Source organism: Notothenia rossii (genome assembly GCF_949606895.1).
Source record: "Notothenia rossii genome assembly, chromosome: 9".
In the NCBI taxonomy this organism is placed as follows: Eukaryota; Metazoa; Chordata; class Actinopteri; order Perciformes; family Nototheniidae; genus Notothenia; species Notothenia rossii.
The window spans coordinates 24,675,397-24,694,978 of record NC_136907.1 but is presented as its reverse complement, the minus strand read 5'-3'; the positions used below and the strand labels follow the sequence as shown (position 1 = coordinate 24,694,978).

Genomic DNA, 19,582 nt, shown 5'->3' with positions numbered 1-19,582 from the left:
GGATATTGTGTTTTCTGGGAATTCAAGTTCATTCCAAGATGAGTGTTGTTTTACACTTGAAAGGACTGTGATTATCTGCAAGATGAAAAGTGAATCGGGGCTCACATTGCATCACGTTTCCCTTGGACTAAAAATGTAATTTCTGCAAACAGGCCAAATATTCTTAAAAACTAAAACCTGTTTTCACGTGCTTATTATAAGCTCATGATTTCAAGTAATAATTGCAAAGCCTACAACTTTGACTTATTCATATTTGGACATATTCTAAAGTTAACTTCTTAGTTGGCAATAGATATTTCCAATATTTCAGGTAGCATGAAATAAAACTCTCCGATTTTCATGTAAATGTCCAATCATTTTTAATAGTAAATATACTAAATTCAAGCAATACATTCCTCAGTGTGTGCATTGTTTTATATATGTAGGCTAGCAGGATGCATAGTGCAATACAGTCAAATACCCAACTCAGATAGAACACTGTAGAATATTTGCTTGTCCAAGATTTTTTTCAATTATATTTTAAGATGCCATTTTAATTGTGATTTATTGAAATGTAGCTAGTTTACAATACAAGCAAAGGGAACAAAGAAGTCATGTTCTTGAACGCATCTAGAGTTACCCTGGCTACCAAGGGGTGGAGAACATGAATAGCTCTTTCTTGCATCCAACTGTGTCACTGTCAGGTCAAATGACAGCGCTGGATGCAAGAACAACAGATGTTAAATCTGCAAACTCGGCTTTCTCCATCAATAAAGAAGGATTGTCATAATCGACTACATTTACCATAAACACTGATTGGATATCCACATAAAAGGTGGTCATTTTCCCTTTAAGGAACATTTCAATGAAACCAATGAACTACTAATTACATTTATTGCCAAACCTACCATACTGCCTTTAGCATGTTCATGTTCAAACTTACAAATCTGAGTTCATCTGCAAATTTGCACATATTTTTTGGGAGGCGTTATAGAAGCCACTTCTTTAGATTTGAGGTAAACGGTTATTCGCATATTTAGCGAGGACGTGAAATTTGACAGAAATTGATTTTGAGACACAGTTGTGGAATGCACTCTAGACACTGATCCTAGAAAGAGCCTTTAGGAAATTGAGAGTGACCCAATTGGCCAACAGCAAGCTACAACTATCAGGTAAAGTGGTGATAAAATGCAGCCTACAAAAACTGTGTGAAGATTGATAATACAATCAGATGGCAGAAAGGACCATTTATGAATAGAGAAAAAACAATAACTGGATGTACATGACTCTCTTTGGTAGCTGTAGGTTAAGAATCAATGCTCAAGTTGCATAGCATAAAAACAGGTGCATTAATAGTGGCCACATATGAGTACCCTGGAAAGACACCAATGGTAAATGTAATTGTACTAATTTAAACACAGAAAATGCAATATAGTGGCATAAGTTCTGGTATACTCCTTTTTTAAACATAATTTCCTCTGCACTAGTGATTGTTAACTTTTTTTGCTTCATTTTCTTGGTTCTGTGCAAAAAGATTACTTAGTTGGCTTCTTTGTAGATTTGTCATGCATTTAAGGGTAATACCGTCAGTTCTTAGATTCTTACTAACACCAACTTTTTCCGGTCAAATTATTATCTTTAAGACGACTAAATCACATGACTTAACGCATATAATCACCATCTTGTGGTAGACAGAATAGCAAACTTTAGGCTCAGGGTAATATAAATGTACTACATCTGCAGCCAAGTGTCATTATTCCCTCTTTTTTTGAGCTAACAGACACTTCATCCTGATTTAAATCATCTTAGCTATATTGTCCTCTTGTGCCTTTTAAAACACACTGAGGGGACTTAAAGAGCAGACCAATTCTCACACACACTGACTCAAACCTGCTGTCTGTGTCTTCCAGGTGTAATTGGCTTCCTGACTGCAGCTCTGGACCCATCAGGAGTTCCAAAGACGAAGGCGGATGAGACCACAGAGTCTACCTGAGAATGATACCTGTCACCCTAGGAAAACCGTTGACCTGTCCCCTTCCACATATCCTATTTTTGCCTTTATTTCCCATCACCCACTGATTTTGTGATCCCTTTCCACACCCAACTTAACTCCTATTGATATGACTAAAAGAGCCTTTATTTTGGACATGTTGTTTTTTCCTCTCAATGCTGCCAGCCACCAAGGCTATGGTGGGAAGCGTCACTTTAGTTCTCAGCGGGTCGCCAATCACTGCCTGCTGTGGCTCTTGGGACTGGTGCTTCACCTCACCCTTTCCTCATGTCAACGGGTTGACCTGAAATACCCCATAGTGTCCACAGGCTATGGAAAGATCCGTGGTATCAGGAAGGAGCTCAACAATGAGATCTTGGGCCCTGTGGAACAGTTCTTAGGTGTGCCATACGCCACCGCACCCATCGGTGAGCGCCGCTTTCAGCCTCCTGAAGCTCCAGGCTCATGGCAAGAGATTCGCAATGCAACCCAATTTGCACCAGTCTGTCCCCAGAATGTCCACGGGGTTTTACCTGAGATCATGCTACCAGTGTGGTTCACAGACAACCTGGATGCTGCAGCGACCTACGTTCAGAACCAGAGCGAGGATTGCCTTTACCTCAACATCTATGTACCCACTGAAGATGGTGAGTTGTTTTGTTTGACACATATTTGTATTGGCATTTATTTTTCCCAGCAGGAGAGATTTCATAAATGTATACTCCCTCAAAAAAGAAAAAAAAAACATAAATAACAAAGTTACAAAAACTAAGAAATACACATTTTTGTAGTATAAAATAGTAGTGTATATAATAACTTAAAACATATAAATTAAAACATTACAAATAAAAAAAAATTAAATGGGCAAGGTTGCCTTTATTTTTATTTCAAAAAGGAATTTCCCCTATATTTGATAGAAGGTATCAGGCTTTTCTTTAAGTTTGATTTTACTAAAGCCTGCGTCACACTGTCCCGAAATTGACACTAGATTGACACACGATTATGGAATTGTGAATTTCGCACGAAGATGTCCCCGAGCTTGGTCAACAGCCAAGCAACAGCCGAAGCAAGTACGATGCCTACAGAAGGCCACACGATGGCACCCGAACCACACACTCCTTCATGTTGTTTCCATAGCAACAACAACTTCCTGTCAACAGCGTAAACTTGCCTTCAAAGCATCTAAATAAAACAGGAAGTTAACCTAAATTACATTTAAGACATACAACTCCAACGAAAGTAACAAAAACAATGTAATATCCTTTTCAGTTTCACAGAACACAAATTGTACTATAATACGATGGCTACACAACGGCATTGCGAGGGCTTCAAGTAGTTGTGTTGCCTTCCTAAGACAATATGGCAGTTTCTTGTTTCCTTCGTATTGTCTTCGTTTGGCGAAAAATGCCCGATGGCACAGATGATCACACGAAGATGACACGATTTGACGAGATGGCCTTACGAAGGGCAAAATGCACACACATATTTAACACGAAAATGAACCATCGCTCGGTCTTTCTGCAATTTTTTGGAATGCCAAAGATTTTGCCATCGCTCATGAAGTTGTTGCTGGAGCCTGAGAAACTCCACCGGCGGTCATACGATGGCTTAAGATGCCCTCATGAATGGCCCAATGTTTTCACGATCAGAGCCGAATTTGAACATTTCCTTTATCGTGTGTCCATCTGGTGTCAATTTCGGGACAGTGTGACGCGGGCTTAAGGCCATACAATTAGAGATTTTTTTTCACCAGTGACTGATTGAAAGTTTTTCTGGGTTTTTCCAAAAGACGGATATTGTTTAGCTTGAAGAAGAGAAAAAACAAAACGACACAATTCTTGGTGTTATTAAGTCTTGGAATCACAGGAAAAACGAAAAATACAGAGTATTTGGAATTCTTGTAATTTTGCTAAAACTATTTTTAGAACATGGAACATGGTCAATTCGACTAAACTCCCATGCTAGCTATAGAAGGATATACTGTAAAGTCAGTCTTGGAGTTACAAACTGTGCATTTTAATGGGGTAGAACAAGAAGAGAGTAGGCCTGAAACAATTGGTTTGAGTGTAAGAACACCTTGTACTTCTCTAACTGTATTCTAATTTCATATTTCTGTCAGTGTTCCAGGACTCACAGGAATAGTGCCATTCTGATCAGTTAACCAGGATTATATCCAGTGAAAGGAGAGCTCAGGATATTACCAGATCAAATAATGTCCTGTTCTGTAATAATGTCAGTCTTAATTACAGTAGTATTGTTTTCTCCATTACTATTGATAACAGTTAATAGTTTCCTAGATATATATAATTATGGCATGGTAACATTTATAATCTTTCTTGTGCTAATACTCTTCTGTGCAATTAGATACACTTTACATTTATTTTCTCATATTTAATTAATCCTAGCATTTGATGAATATATAAAAAAAAACTAGCTGCTTTTTGGGACAATTAGCCACACTGTGACATGCTAGGTTTTAGCTTGATAGACATTAACTTGCTTAAATCATGTATGAACATAACATCTAAAATACTAGCTGCGGTGGCTCGCTAAGTTGTTTTGTTCTCAAGTGAGTCCATATTTAATTATATTACCTAATTTAATTTAAGTCAGTGTTATCTAGAAAGCCGTTAGACTAGAGTAAATACTTAGCATTACAAAAGCTAACATAAAGTTGACACTAATACTTTTTAGAAGGTTAGTACTGTAATTTGAATGTTGCCTAGTTTCATATCAACATTTTTTTAACAGAATTTTCCCTCAAATGTGTTTTTCAATCCATACACCATTTGTGACATGAGAAAAAAAAAGAAAAAAACATATCAAACCAACAAGCGTGTGCAGCCAAAAGCAGCCTATATGCAGTAAACATGCTAGCAGGTTAGCTCATTAACTCCATGCTAGCTTGGCATCCATTGTCGGTCATGTGAACTTCACCTTGTCAGCCATTGGTGTCAGTTTGAGAGTATATTAAAAAGGCATTGCGTAAAGAACAACAAGTAAGCTGGAATAACCACCATATTTTAATCATTTCAGTACAGAAAGACTAACATTCACTTTATTAATACTGTAAAAGACCATTTTGGAAGAGGCTTTATTACCCTCCCTTTAGGTTTGTATTGCTTGGAAGCTGCACTGTGGATTCTGTGGTCAAGCTTTAGTTATTGTTGTAGCATCTAGTTCAGGAGACAATATAACAATTACAATATGTTGCTAAAGAAAACCTTGTTTGTTCTACCTCCTGGGGCAGAATTAGCCAAAATCCCTGTAATGCAAAACCTCCACCTCTTCATGGGCTACCTGGGTGTTCTTCTTGTATTAATGATCCAGTGGAGAGTGGTTCAGAAAGCAGATTGGCAGTTTAAAGAACACAGGATCAAAGTGTATGTCTTGCTGCAAAGCGTATGTATCACAGAAGCAACGGCTCAGGATAAAATGTAAAAATATCTATCATTAATGGGCTCACCTGAGAGTTGCGTGAGTGAGCGCAAGAGAACACATGTTCATGCATTGCTGCTCGTAGGAAGTCTAACTCTATGGTTAGTCCAGTGATGCACAGCATTGTTGTATTCTAACGCTAAAGCTGTAACCTACTTAGATTGAGTCAATGTTGCAGATTTTTATTTTGTTGATGAATACTCTATGGCCCAACATAAAGATGCAATCAGATACATTTCTAGTAGAGAATATCAAGTATTACAGTAGCATAAAGGGAGACCAGAGCAGAGACAAACAAAACTAGGAAAAGGGACTGAATATAAAGTTATTTTAACTACTCTCAACGGTGGAAAGTGTTCAAACATGGGTATATTTAGTGCCCTGCGGTCACAGTGTGTATGTTGTACAATATGTCACATACTCACCGAGAGGCTGGTGTAGAGTCTCCTGTGCTATTCCCAGGGGACAAGGTGTGCAAATGAGTGAGACTGATTTAACATGTAGCCCTGTCTGCTTGTCAGAATCTGTCACTTATTGTCAGGGGTCACTGCTTACACAAGGCTGATGCTGTCCCCAAGGATATGTTTTGCCCTGTGTGTGAGAGAGAAATGGAGACTGAAGGAGACTTAAGTGCCCCTGAAATTCAAACACACCACATCTTGAACGTCACAGGCGCACAAATAGTTTACAAATCGTCAAAAGTACCAGCTTTAATGCCCCTATGTTGTATTGGAATTTTGAGGTAACATCTAGTTGTCATCGCTTTTCTGATACTACTACATAAGAAAAGTGAACTTGTGTTTTGCCAATACATTTATTTCAATGTGAAGCTTCAGCTGTAGGAATTGTTCAGCTTGCATAAACTTATTTTTTTCGGAATATCATCATAGACTCCAAGTTGTTATGCTGAAAAATATGAATATATCAATACAATTATCAATCACTTTTGTGTTACGTCATTTGGTGATAAATAGTGACTTAACAGCTAGTACTGAATTCATATGAAAAATATTCAATATTAATACTTTAAACCACTTGCTGGACATGCAACTGGTAATTTCCTCAAAGAGCATCTTGCAGGTTTTTTTTTTTCTACATTTATGCTTAAACTTGCTTGAAAATTACAATTAAAAAAGTGAATGTAGGATTTGATATGTTTTGCGAGACATAAGGGCAGGCATTCAGAGGGAAAGGAGCAATTTTTAGCTCTGCTCTTAAAAACGGTTTTTTTTAAGGTCATACGTCAAACTACATTACGTAGGAAAGGGTAAACATCTCCGCTCTCTGACCACGGGTATAGTTAGTAGTTACGTTGAGTTGAGCGGTTGTGTTTTAGTGAGCTGGTATTTTTCGTTAGTTTTACATTGTATTTCACCATTTGTAATCATGGTGCAGTATTGTGTTTGTGCAGGTTGCACAAATACCAGCCTGTCAGGACATCGAGTCCACAGTTTCCCTCACGGGAAAAGGACCGGAGCTAGCGTTCGTTCCTGGGTGCGTTGTGCATCCACCTCCCTGCAGCACATACTCTCCACAGCTTTATCAGGAAACCGTATTACATCCCTCTCTCCCCCCCCTTCGCTGCTCTCTCGCTCTCTCTCCCCTCCGGTACACGGCACCGTAAGACGTAGTGTGGAGTTGCATTAGGTAACGCTGTGGTGGCTGTACTGCTCCAGCCGTCTCCTTTTTGTTTGTTTGTTTCCCCCTGTCTTTGTTGTTTGTGTGTGCGTGGTGGCTGTCACTCCTGGCTCCCGGCTCAACCTCCACTCACCTGCTGCAATCAGCTGTGCACCCTCCCCGACTACACACCTGCTTTCCATCAAGCCATTTACAACGGCATATCAACGGAGGCTCCACAACCTTTCTCCGCCAGACCGTCAAGTATCAGCAGTATCTCGCGTCCCTCCTCCGGTACACAGCACCGTAGTGTGGAGTTGCATTAGGTAACGCGAGATACGGCTGATACTTGCGCATTAGTTTCTGTTATGGATCAGTATCAACAGTCCTGCCAGTAACGTTACTATATTATCAATGCTACTTTAGTTATAGCCTGATATATGATAGCTAACTTCACAATGTTGTGATGTGACGTTAGCTAACGTTCTGTAGCTAACGCCGGTCACTCACCAAGATAGCAGCCCAGTTCTCCACTGGTTCTCCTCACACCACAGCTCAATTTCTCTTCGATGGCCGTTATTTCTTCTAATCCTTGGCTGCTCCTGGTCTGTTGGACGCCAAGCAGGCTCATAATTATAAGGTTGTGGTCCGTCATATGCATTTGAATATTCATGTTCAACTTCTTCTGTGTCGAAACTAGCATTGGGATTCATGTTTATTAATACGTTACACCGGCCGCTCTCTCCCTTGTTTCCCCCATGTTACGTCACACGCGGGAGGTCACGTGCCGTGGCTTTTTTATGCGGAAGTGAACATTTCTTACAAAAACGACGCCAGATGTCACTGCAGTGTATATTTCTTTATATTCTTTCGAAAATCTAGTGTAATTTTCCTACACATCTATTCACAGGTGTCTTTAACCTGGAAGTTGCTCTTTAAATATCTTGAAGTATCCGCACAGAACTCTTCCTGTAAATGTGCCAAGAAGTCTCCTACCTGTCTTTATGTTAGCAAGTTGCCCTCAGCCCAGCATCAATGTTTCTCTAGGGATAAAAATGTCCAGACACAAATCTCCAAACTGTTGGATGGATTGCAATCCAAATTTGTATTGACATTCATGGTCCCAAGAGGATTAACCACTTGAGTTTATATATAGCGTTAACAGCATATTGACTTTTCTTTGCCAAGATATCCCAATCAGTCCGTTGTACTTTGCTTTCAGTGCTAAGAAGCAATGGTAAGAGCAGTTGTCTTCCTAACTTGGCAATAGAAAGTGATGGTAAAAATGTTTAAAGGCAGGATGTCTGTTTTTGGCAGCAAGCAGTTGTATTGCTACCTATGCCGGATGTAGGTGGGTCGAAGTGAATTGACAGCACAAAATAATATTGGATCCAAATGTTTTGGTGCCCAATCTGGCCTTGATTTTGATCCATTTAATCTTCAAAGGTCATTTAGTATCATCTTACCATTCTTCCATAAATCATGCTTCAGACCTAGGAATACTCTCTTGGAGCATGTGGTCTACGTTTCTGTTTGGACCAAAAAAATAATAATACGCAAATCTCTTTTCTCTCTGCATTTGCTCTCTCCTCCCTGAAATCCTCCCTGCCTCTTCCCCACTCCGGTCTCCTCCATCTTTATGCAGATGGCGGTATAAGGGGTCACTGTTCTGAATGCAAATAAGCTTTGTGCCCTTCCCCACCAGGACACTATGTAGCATGCTACTCCTTCCAATCAAATTCTCCTTGGAATAATGTAAATGTCACAAATGTTCTTGCGGTTTGAACTGTGAGTGTTAGGCTCTTCCCTTTATCCCCCCTCTTGCTACCTACCTTCCTTTTAAAGAGTTTGATCCTAACTGTGTGGACAAGCTGCTATGCAAGAGCAATGTCTCACTGCATTCCTGTTTCCTCAGACGAAGATCTTTCATTTTTATTGCCGCTAGAGCAGCCATTTACCGCGCTCTTTATTAAAAAACATATTTCAGGAGGCAGGACAGTGGAGGCAGAGATGGAGCTGGAGGCTGGGGGCACAGTAGAAGAGTCAGAGAGCAGAGGGATAGGCCTGCATGTGCTGGGAGTTGATGCCTGGATGCTGGATCCTGGATGGGGGGTTGAACCAAGGGTTTTTCTGACACCTTGTCAAGCAGACAGGCCGCCATAGACATGACATACTGCAGCTTCATCCCGTTTACTGCGCTGAGGAAATGGAGAGGGACGGGAGACAGCTTGTGCTCTGGCCACTAGCTCACTGAACCGAACAGAAACACTGTTGACGGAGAGATGGAGCCACATTAGGTCAAACAGTGCTGGGACAACCCAAGCCAAATGCTCCAGTGCAGGCCAATGTATTTCAGTGACCAGTGGACAATTACATCATGTGTCAGTCAACCTACCGGCAGGCTCCTCTGCTGGGGCAGAAGGGAAAGATGTTTTTTAAAAGTCTGTGTTTCCCTTTGGCGAAGTCCTACTTTTGTTTTCTTCTTCATGTTAGTGTTTCTTCAAAAGTCTTACATTTTTGGTCAGAAGTTACTGCTATGACCATCTTTTTCAATGCAAAGGAAGGACCACTATAAAAAAAATACGATCCTTGCCACATTAGCATGTACCAATGCAATGATTTTCTATAAAAGAATGCCAGAAGTCAAATGGCCACAAGAGCCTAACGGGTACTAAAATCTGATCATTGAATAATTGTTAAAGGCATTATAAAGTGCGAATCTCAGATAAAAGGAAATGCTTTCTAGTTTCACGTAATTGTAAATTACGTGATGTAAATGTGTTTTTATCCATGCACTTTTGTGATGACAATGTCGGTCGGTTGGTCAACCACTTTGATCTGAAATATCTCAACAGCTATTAAATGGATTGCCATGATATTTGGTAAACACTTTCAGGAAACACTGTCATTTGTTCAATACTTTGGATTGAGGCAAAACTCTAAGTCTAAATGCAGCCTAGCCAGGCTGTAGACTTGTAGTCTTGTTGGACTGACAAAACAAGACTTCCCCTTGGACGGCATTTTAAATAGCGCTGCATACAGTTTGTACGGGGCTGCTATGCGCCTGCTTAAGGAAGCTAACATTCACACACAGTTGGAAATACAACTTGGTGTTAAGGGTCCTGTCCAAGGATACATCGACACGTTGACTGGGATCGACACACAACCTTCTTATTGGAAGATGGCCGCTAACAGCCAAAGTCCCTCATTGGGCTTTTGGAAACTGCCTTTCCACTATTTTATAGACTAAAAAGGATCATCTGAGAATGAAAAAAGTCCTAATCACAGTTTTTTTATCTGAAAAACCTCTGTTTCGGGTGTGCGCTTGTGGAGTGTTAGGCTGATGGTCCCTTACAAAGTGCATGTGTCTGTTTAAGCGGATATTTATTAGGCATTACAGAACAAATGAAATCGGAGTAGTCTCCATTAAGCGGCGATGTGTGGTTTTAGAGTGGTGCTAAGTATTGGGAAAGTGCTGACAAGACGTACGACTTGTGTGCTCTTCTATCCATTACCGGTCTGTCTACCGGTCTGTCTACCTGTCTGCCCCCGTAGCCCGGGACCAGCTACTGTTCCATCGCCCTCCGCGGCGGGAAGTGCTCTCCGGATCAGGCGTCTGCATGCTGGAATGCAGAGGATGGAGCAAATCCATTCAGCATTGATCCAGTTCCATTTAGACTGAAGATAAACACATTATATCAGGAAACCATATTCTTATAAAGGGATGGGTGAAAATTGAGCATTGTAATGGTCGAGTGAGTGGTGTGCTCTGCCTCTTTGTCAACAGATGATCAGCACTGCAAATGCTGCCATCACTTTACTGTGAGGTTTCTGTGGGAGACTATAAGGGCAGGGCATAACAGGAAAACATTTGCCAAATAACAAAAAAATTCCAAACTTTCGGTATATACGTATGCTCTAATTCTAGAAGTTGGATCGCTTCTCACTTTTGATGTTTACTCTCAACATTTTGATTTTATTCTCACTTTTTATAATTGTATAGCCTATTGGTAACTTTTTTTTGTTCTCCACATTTAAATCAATTTTCTACTTTTTCAGCTTTATGACATCATTTTCCAAGATCCTTCTGATCTGAGTTATATATTCTTTAGCCTGGCACTGATACTAAAAGTTGACCTTATTCTTGACATTTTAACTTATTGTTGAAAGGCAAGAAAATGTCTTATGCCTTTCCTTATTCCTGACCCTATACTCCTATGTAGGCTCCCAACATAAGGGTAGAACAGACAGACATGTCAGCAGCACTCCAGCAGAGTGATAAACCCCTCGGTGTGTGTGTGTGTGTGTGTGTGTGTGTGTGTGTGTGTGTGTGTGTGTGTGTGTGTGTGTGTGTGTGTGTGTGTGTGTGTGTGTGTGTGTGTGTGTGTGTGTGTGTGTGTGTGTGTGTGTGTGTGTGTGTGTGTGTGTGTGTGTGTGTGTGTGTGTGTGTGTGAACGTGAGTGTGTTTTAATGGCTTTCTCAAAGGCATGTGGATGTAGACAGTGAATAAGAAGGACAGAAAATGCAGCGGTAATTGTGGGCTGATGGAAAGCTTCACCAACACAAACCAAGGAAAAACCAACTAATGGGATGCTTATCAGTTCAGACTTACAGAGGTTGACGCACCAGGGCATTGGTTGGTCACTGTGATTAATGCTTTTTATTGGCTGTGCCCTATGGAGCGTTTAACTGGCTTTACCATTAAAGCTTAATGTGGGGCCCTGCTTTGACCTTGGTCAGGGGGATCCTTTGTAAATATCAAAGAGCTCTCTCTTTGCTAATTTGGAAGGAAAGACTCACATTTCAGGCTGCTTGCCAGCGTTTCTCTGAGTGTACGTGGTCACATGTGTTCAGGATGAGCACTGTGTGTGTGTCTTTGGTGTTTTGACATTCTAGTCTCGTGCGGTGACTTTCGGCCTCAGGATTGCAACACTGTCCTGAGCCGGAGCAGGATACAGAACATCTTGGCATTCCCTCGCCTTTTCTGACCAAAAAGAGTGATGGCTTGTTTCTGCTCATTGATTTTCCCTTACAGAGCAGCAGAGTGTCAGGACTGATAGGGAGCAGGGTTGAGGAGAAGTGGCCTCTGGGGTCATTTCAAGGCAGTGCGTGACTAGATCCTAAGCAGTTAAAACAGATGAGTTTGGGATAATCTTTGAAAGAAACGGTGCGTTAACATTTTTCTCTGCAGATGCAAAAAGCCACTGAGAAGTAACACAGTATTACATCTCTATTTCCCTCCTAATCTTCTCTTGCTTTTCTGCAACATGCAATCTTTTTTAATTTTTAATGTTGTCTCCCCCACCCCTCTTTTTTCCACACCTTAGGTCCGCTCACTAAAAAACAAGACGAGTCTACGATGAACAGACCAAGGGATGAAGGTATTTTAATGTTTTTGTTTTCTTCCTCTTGCTCCATTGTTCTAGCTCTGTAGGGATTGTTGTGTTAGCATCTGTATTAATAATCATCTTAGACTCATCGCTGTGTGTGCAAATGACATTGTGCCATGTCAACGGCTTTTATTAGCGCTCAAATCTGCTATCCTTCCTCACAGGCACACGTTTAGCTGAAGCGCATTAAGAGCTCCATACAAAGTAGTTGTTCTTCATCCCCCCTGTCACTAACGCTGCGTTTTTGGGTACTTGCACAGGGAGCTAATTTACTTTCCCTTCTTGGGTTGCGATGTGGTTGATCAACCCCACGCTGATGTTCTCACTATCCTGCGTGATGCATCAATGGAAATCAATATTCACTCCCTTTTTTTCACCTGCGCTTTTGATGCACTCACGTCCTTATGAAATGCACTGCTGAATTATTGTCCTTCATAATGTTTCTGGGCATCCTCCAAGTTTTCATTTATTAAAGAAGTAGGATTCCTGCATATTTCTGCCACTGCTGTGCATTTTCAAGTTCACTGCAGCAGGCGAATGTAGATGCTCTCACTACACTTACTGATGCAACCAAAATCTATGTAGACAGTGTGCATCTGTTTCTGTACACGTGCCGTACTGTATATATAGCATTATGCACACATACTGTAGGATGCACTGCATGTGTGCATCGTGTGCCTATTCGAGCGCGGTGTATGTGCAAATCTACGCCTGAGTGCATGTGTTCTAATTTGTGCCAATATGTGTGGTTTTTCTTTTTTCTTTCTTTTTCTTTTTTTTTCATGTGAGGGCTCTGTGCTATTTGGGTAGTGAATTCTCTCTCCCTTGCATCTCTAATTGCTATGGTTTAAAAAGAGACAGATGTAGCTAATCCAATTGTGTGGTTTCTTAACGGTGAAAACAGAAGGAAGGATTCATGCAGGATTGCCTCGGAGAGGAGCAGAATGATAGAATAGAGATGAAAGAAAAGGAAAAGCTGAGCACTGCGAGAGCACAAGGGGAGGGCAACGAGGGGGAGAGGAGGGGGAAAATAGTCATAATGAAGACAAGTGCATGATGAAATGACATTTACAAAACTTGAAAGTTAGAGAAATGTGGAGGGAGAGAGAGATTGAGAGGGTGGATGAGGAGGAGACTGGTAGAGCTTGACATTTATGCCAACACCTGATGGATCTTGACAGGATAAGGGTGGCTCGGGTAGATCTAAATTTGTTACTTTAATTACTAAGGTATAGATTGGACACGGATTCCTAGAAATCCTATTATTAGCAGCTTGTTTTCTTTCTTCTTTTTTTAAAGTTATTTGCGAGAGACTGCATTGTTTGCGCCTGGGTTTTAGATGCACACAAATACAATAAAGTGCTGAGTCAGGATGAAACTTTTTACACCCCAAATCAATGCAGTCCATAGAGAATGAATGAGAGAGGAACAGAATAATGGAGGAGCAGAAAGTAGGCAGTTTCTATCCGGAGGTAAGACGTCGCCTTGAGAATAGCAGTGCGAGGAGGGTGGATTTTGAGGAGGAGAGTATCATGTTAGGTAGGAAAGAGAGGAGTGAATAATGTGCTAATGTTTTGGTGGCAGGCAGGAAGGACAGTGAGCTCCTTGTTGGCCCTGTAGGCCTTGAGGCACTTTCCCCCTGCGACCCTGCACCCCCTAATCACCCCTCTGTTTGTGCTGAGTCCCCGCCAATCGCTGCACCATGTCCCTCGCTTCAACCTGCATCCAGCATCTTAGATGTATTTCATTTAATTATACTTGAAGAGGCCCTATTATGCTTTTGGGGGTTTCCCTTTCCTGTATCGGTTATATAGGTTTTTGTGGTCAGCAAAGGCTGAAATTCCCCCAGCCTGAAACGCATCCATTGGACTTTTTTGACTTTCGTAACATAATGACATCGTTATGTAACACTCCAATTAATCGAGATAATAATCAACATAGTAACCGATTATCAAGATAGGAGTTTATTGCATCCCTCATTTGGAGTTAAAAAGAACTAAGCAAACCAGACCTCTGCAGTCCGCTGAGGCTCGAGCCTACATTAGCTGCTACTAGCGTCACACATCTGAATATCCAACCCAACTTTTACAAACCAAGTTGCTTTATGGGTAATGTAGGCATCGGACAAGGAGAATATATTCAGGATCATAAAGACTAGATCTCGGTTTCTCCACGAGGCCAAATTAATGCATGTATGATGTTTGACAATTACATTTGCATGAAAAAAACGTCATGGTGTAAACACAGCACCAAGAATATGTAATTGAAACGTAAAATAAAAGATAACAGATTGAACCTTTTAAAATGGCTGCTACATGTCATAGCATTAGTTCTTTATCACCCAGGATTTATTTTATGGTGGGAGGGTTACTACGAGACCTGCTGATATGTCACTACTCTATACTGTCCTGTTAATGCCGGGATAATTGAACTTGTTTACATATCCTCTGGGAAATCAGCCGAGCTCCAGAATACACCGGAGAAGAGCAGAAAAAGAGCAGCGCGTCAGAGTGTACGACTGAAAATCTTTATTTTTAGCCAGTCTGCCTGTGTCACACGTTTGATCCACAAAAGATCTCTGCATGTGTGAAGCCATATGTGCCATTTTCCACATCCCCGTGTGTGTGTGTGTGTGTGTGTGTGTGTGTGTGTGTGTGTGTGTGTGTGTGTGTGTGTGTGTGTGTGTGTGTGTGTGTGTGTGTGTGTGTGTGTGTGTGTGTGTGTGTGTGTGTGTGTGGGTGTGTGGGTGTGTGTGTGTGTGTGTGTGTGTGTGTGTGTGTGTGTGTGTGTGTGTGTGTGTGTGTGTGTGTGTGTGTGTGTGTGTGTGTGTGTGTGTGCGCACGCGGGTGCGATTGCGAGTGACGCACCCCAAGTGCATGTGTAACCTGAGATTCAGGTGGTGATGCAGGCGGGTGTGCAAATACGTGAGTAGAATTTGTTACCACGGCAACAGGCATTCAGTGAGTCGGTGCAATGGAATGGCTGGTGCAGTTCTATTAGCGAGAAGCAGTTTCCATAGCGACTCGACATCGCAGCTGCCTATGCAAGTGTGTGTGTGTGTGTGTGTGTCTCTATGAATACGGTGTGAATCCTGTGTGAATTTGAGTGTTCATTAGCGTACCTCGCTATGTATGACTTGCTTTGTAACATTTCTTTTTTTCGTCCTTGCTATCATGTTTTTTCGCGGTGAACTTCCCCTCCATGTCTCTTCCCCCCGTCAGTTCTCTCACACTGCCCTATTTTCATCTCCTCGCTCCCTCACATCTTACCCCCTTTTATCTCTCTCTCTCTGTCTTTCTCTCTCTCTCTCTGTCTCTCTCTTTCTGTCTCTCTCTCTCTCTCTCTGTCTCTCTTCCCCATCTCTGAGTGCTGAAGCTCATCAGGGTAAACAGATGCTGTGGCTGTTATTTATGTTTCCACTTGGTCTGGCTTTCATACAAATTATCCACAGGCCCTGCACAGTGCAGACGCTCAGCATAACTGGGCTGCACTGGCAGCTCTCGCAGCCTCATCCACGCTCAGACCGTACCAAGAGAGAGGGGGGTGGGGGGGCTGACAGAGCGAACCATAGCAACACACTGACGGGCACCAATAACAGAGAGGACATCAGAACCGGTGGCAACCATTTGCTCCACACATGCAGGGGAAGGAAAGTTGGGGAAGGTACCATCACGGCACAGGATAGGGGGAGACGCATCACAGGACGAAATAGAGAGGATAATCCCAGTGGGAAACACATGAAACACTTGCTTCCAACTTAAAAGCAATGGAAAAGGCTTCATACTTAGTATGTTCATCTTTTTCTCCAAGCAAACCACTGGCTGTAGAGGGTTTGTTTTTACTACTGCGGTTCTACAAATCTAGAGCTACCAGTTTAAAGCAGTGGCGAACCGTCAGGCCCTTCAAGGTATTCAGAGAATACCCTGGAATACTCAGATAAAACAAACAAAAAATTCGATTTAATTATATAAATAAAATGTATATAAAATGAATAAATGATAATGGTATCTGTGTTGTTGATCTGTAATATTACAGTGTTACGTTGATTTGTTTGTCCTTCTCAGACCATGCACTACGCATTTCAGTGGTTTTGTGTTAGAAAAAAAAGCAACCAATCAGATCTTGTTCTGGGCCTCTGGGTAGAATATCCTTCAACCAAGGTATTCTACATCCTTGATCGAATGCCCTGGCCGTTGCACTGAATGAGAGCGTACGTTTGGATTGACAGTTTGATCAACCATTCATATATTGATTTGTAGCCAATGGGCGTAATCTTTCAGAGTTTCCCTCGGTTCCAGGGTACTCTAGAGCAGTGATTCTCAAACTTTTTTCAATAATGTACCCCCTTTGAAAAAAAAATTCAGCCAATTACCCCCTGATCAGCGCAAAAACAATTTGTTAGGGACAAAATGCCTATATAAAGAGGTTCAGTGCAGCGCTGCACCATCAGTGTCTGATTTATGAAAACAACAACCTTGTAACTGAGAAACACTTAAATGCTACATTTCAAATGTTTACAATCCATCACTAAATTCATGGCAAACTCAATTTAACATCATGCAATAACACTCAGACGACATTAGTTGCATTGAACTGGTCTTTTTAATAAGTTGTAATTACAATTTAGTGAGAAACATGGTCTTGTGCTTCACTGAGGATCTTTGTCATTCTGACAGGGAGGCTAGCTGCAGTTATTACACTTCGCGTTTTGAAATATGTGTAACTCTAGTCTATTAATATAAAACCCACACTGCTCAAACTTGGTTACTTTTCCTAAAATTGGTATATTTATCTTTTTTTTTTTTTTCATTAACATCAAATAAATCTCATGTACCCCCTGCAGTACTCGAACGTACCCCTAGGGGTCCGCGTACCTCCATTTGAGAACCACTGCAAGGCCTGCTAGTTAACTGGCTCGAGACAGAGGATCTAGATGGACGCGACGAAGCAATTCATGCTTTTTTTAACGTTGAAATGACAAGTGCAACAGGTGAAGATGAAGTTGTTGCGGAAATGTTGTGAGTACCCTTTTCAAGACGACAATTCAGTGAAACGACGGACATTATAATGCCGCGGCGGTGGCGGGGGGTGTGTGTGTCCACAGAAGGTCCAGTTGTGATAGACATGGTTCGCCACTGGTTTAAAGAGGGTAGACTACCTGTTGCCACTTAAAAATAAATATTTCACCCCAAAGATTACCATTTTTATACCAATTACTCGAACCCTGAGTAATTTTGAATCTTGGTGAACAAAAAATGTAAAGACAGTGAAAATTGTGATTAATTGAACTTAATGGGGCCACATTCAACAACAGCCAAAGTATATCTGAAAATCTGTTTACACAAAACACAAATATGTGTGTAGTATTATCCATGTATATTTATCAAGTCTTATACTCACTTCCTTCCAAACAAATGCATTTCTGCAAAAACGTTACTATATAATATACTTCAGGCTCGCAAGTAATGCGCGTGCGCAAAAATGGGACTGTTTATACAGAGGTATATTAAAAAGTGTTAGCAAAGTATGCATGTGTTTGCACATACTTTGCTTAAAATTTGTTCTCTTATGACTTGATAAATGAGACTTGGAGAATACTACACATGGAGAGCTTGTGCAAGGATGTTCTCATAGTTAAATGCGACCCCCTATTTATTTCAATTTCTACACATTTCTAAGTTTTTTCATTCTTTTTCACCATGGAGGCATGCGAGAAAAACAACGTTTTGAATGAAGATGAAAATAATGCTGTTTGTCTTTGTCATGCAGATATTCGGGATCGTCGTAAGAAGCCTGTGATGCTCTTCATCCACGGAGGCTCCTACATGGAGGGCTCAGGGAACTTGTTTGATGGCAGCGTCCTGGCTGCCTACGGAAATGTCATCGTGGTCACCATGAACTATCGGCTGGGTGTGCTCGGTAAGTTTGGTGTTCCGCATCCTGCCGGGCTTTATCAGCCACAAATTCATCTGATGTTTTGTTTGCAGACTTTGTTTGCAATGTGTCATCTCAACTTGACCTTCCCCTGTCACTCAGAGAGCTGATGTCTATCAGGTTGCATGTTTTATAAATGGGCGTAGTGTTGCTGGAGCGCACTGGAATCTAAAGCTTTATATCTAGATGTTCAGCTTTACAACATTAGCACACATCTCCACAGAGACCAATGGCGGAAGATCTTTCCATCGGGTAATTACTATAATTACCATAGAAATAAAAATAAAGATATTACTGTTTGCTTTTGATAAAAAACTAAGTTGGAAAGGGGATTTATGCACCCTAAATAGATGCCTTTTTAATGGATGTGTGTTAATAGCACACAGTATCAGCTCTGCAGCGCCACTTCTCAGAGGCTGCGGTTATATCAACATGTCAGTCCTGCTGCCTTTACGTAGATGCTCCGGGATTTCATTCGGTAACACAACTTCTGGTACTATAAAGCCGCTGTGGGCAGCAAATACTGTGAGAATTACCCTGAATCATTCATTGATCAATTCAGACTCCTGCTGTGCCGATTTTGTCTGGAGAGTGTTAATTGACAGTGGTTACATAACCTTCTAAACGAGCCACAGCCCTGAACGTGCTCACATGTGCGTTGTTAGAGCACTTAAACAAATAGCACTATACTCCTGGTTTTCAAAATACTGGTGCAATGAAAAATAACATCAACATCAAAATTCAAACCAATCCTTTTGCATGCTTTTATTGTCTTAAGCTAACACCACAATGCATTTTTTAAGTAATAAGTTACATCACAATATTACTTACTCTGAAATGTAATGAGTTACACTACTTTTACATTACTTTTGAGTTACTTTACCAAAATAACCGCAAAATAATGGCTAGGTATTTTAAATGCTAAAATGTAGTTTAGTGCAGCTCATTATACATCCAGTGAAGGGCAATGTGGTATAGCATAACAACTGTGTAGGCCATTCAGGCTACTAACAACTTTTATTACACGGCTTGGTCAGGGTTCGAGTTATAAACTGAGCTCTATTGGGGTCTTTAAAACTAACGTGTGCGTGCGCACGCACACTCTTGTCCGGTGCCTTGCTCAAGGGCACCACGGCAGGGCCCAGGAGGTGAACTGGGACCTCTCCATATTTAGGTCTGTTTGGGGACTTGAACCGGCGACCCTACGGCTCACAGTCCAAGCCCTGATACTGAC

At 41.3% G+C, this 19,582-nt stretch overlaps 1 protein-coding gene across 3 annotated transcripts in view; it reads left to right on the top strand.

Moving 5' to 3' along the window:
• Nucleotides 1–19,582, top strand: part of nlgn2b (neuroligin 2b) — a 200,457-nt gene that overhangs the window by 143,720 nt on the left and 37,155 nt on the right. For all 3 annotated transcript variants that reach the window (XM_079649112.1, XM_079649111.1, XM_079649113.1), the window contains 3 exons: nucleotides 1,890–2,616; nucleotides 12,352–12,405; nucleotides 18,184–18,333. In XM_079649112.1, the coding sequence (XP_079505238.1) occupies nucleotides 2,100–2,616; nucleotides 12,352–12,405; nucleotides 18,184–18,333 (721 nt within the window). In that variant the 5' untranslated portion in view covers nucleotides 1,890–2,099. The remainder of the gene's footprint in view (nucleotides 1–1,889; nucleotides 2,617–12,351; nucleotides 12,406–18,183; nucleotides 18,334–19,582) is intronic.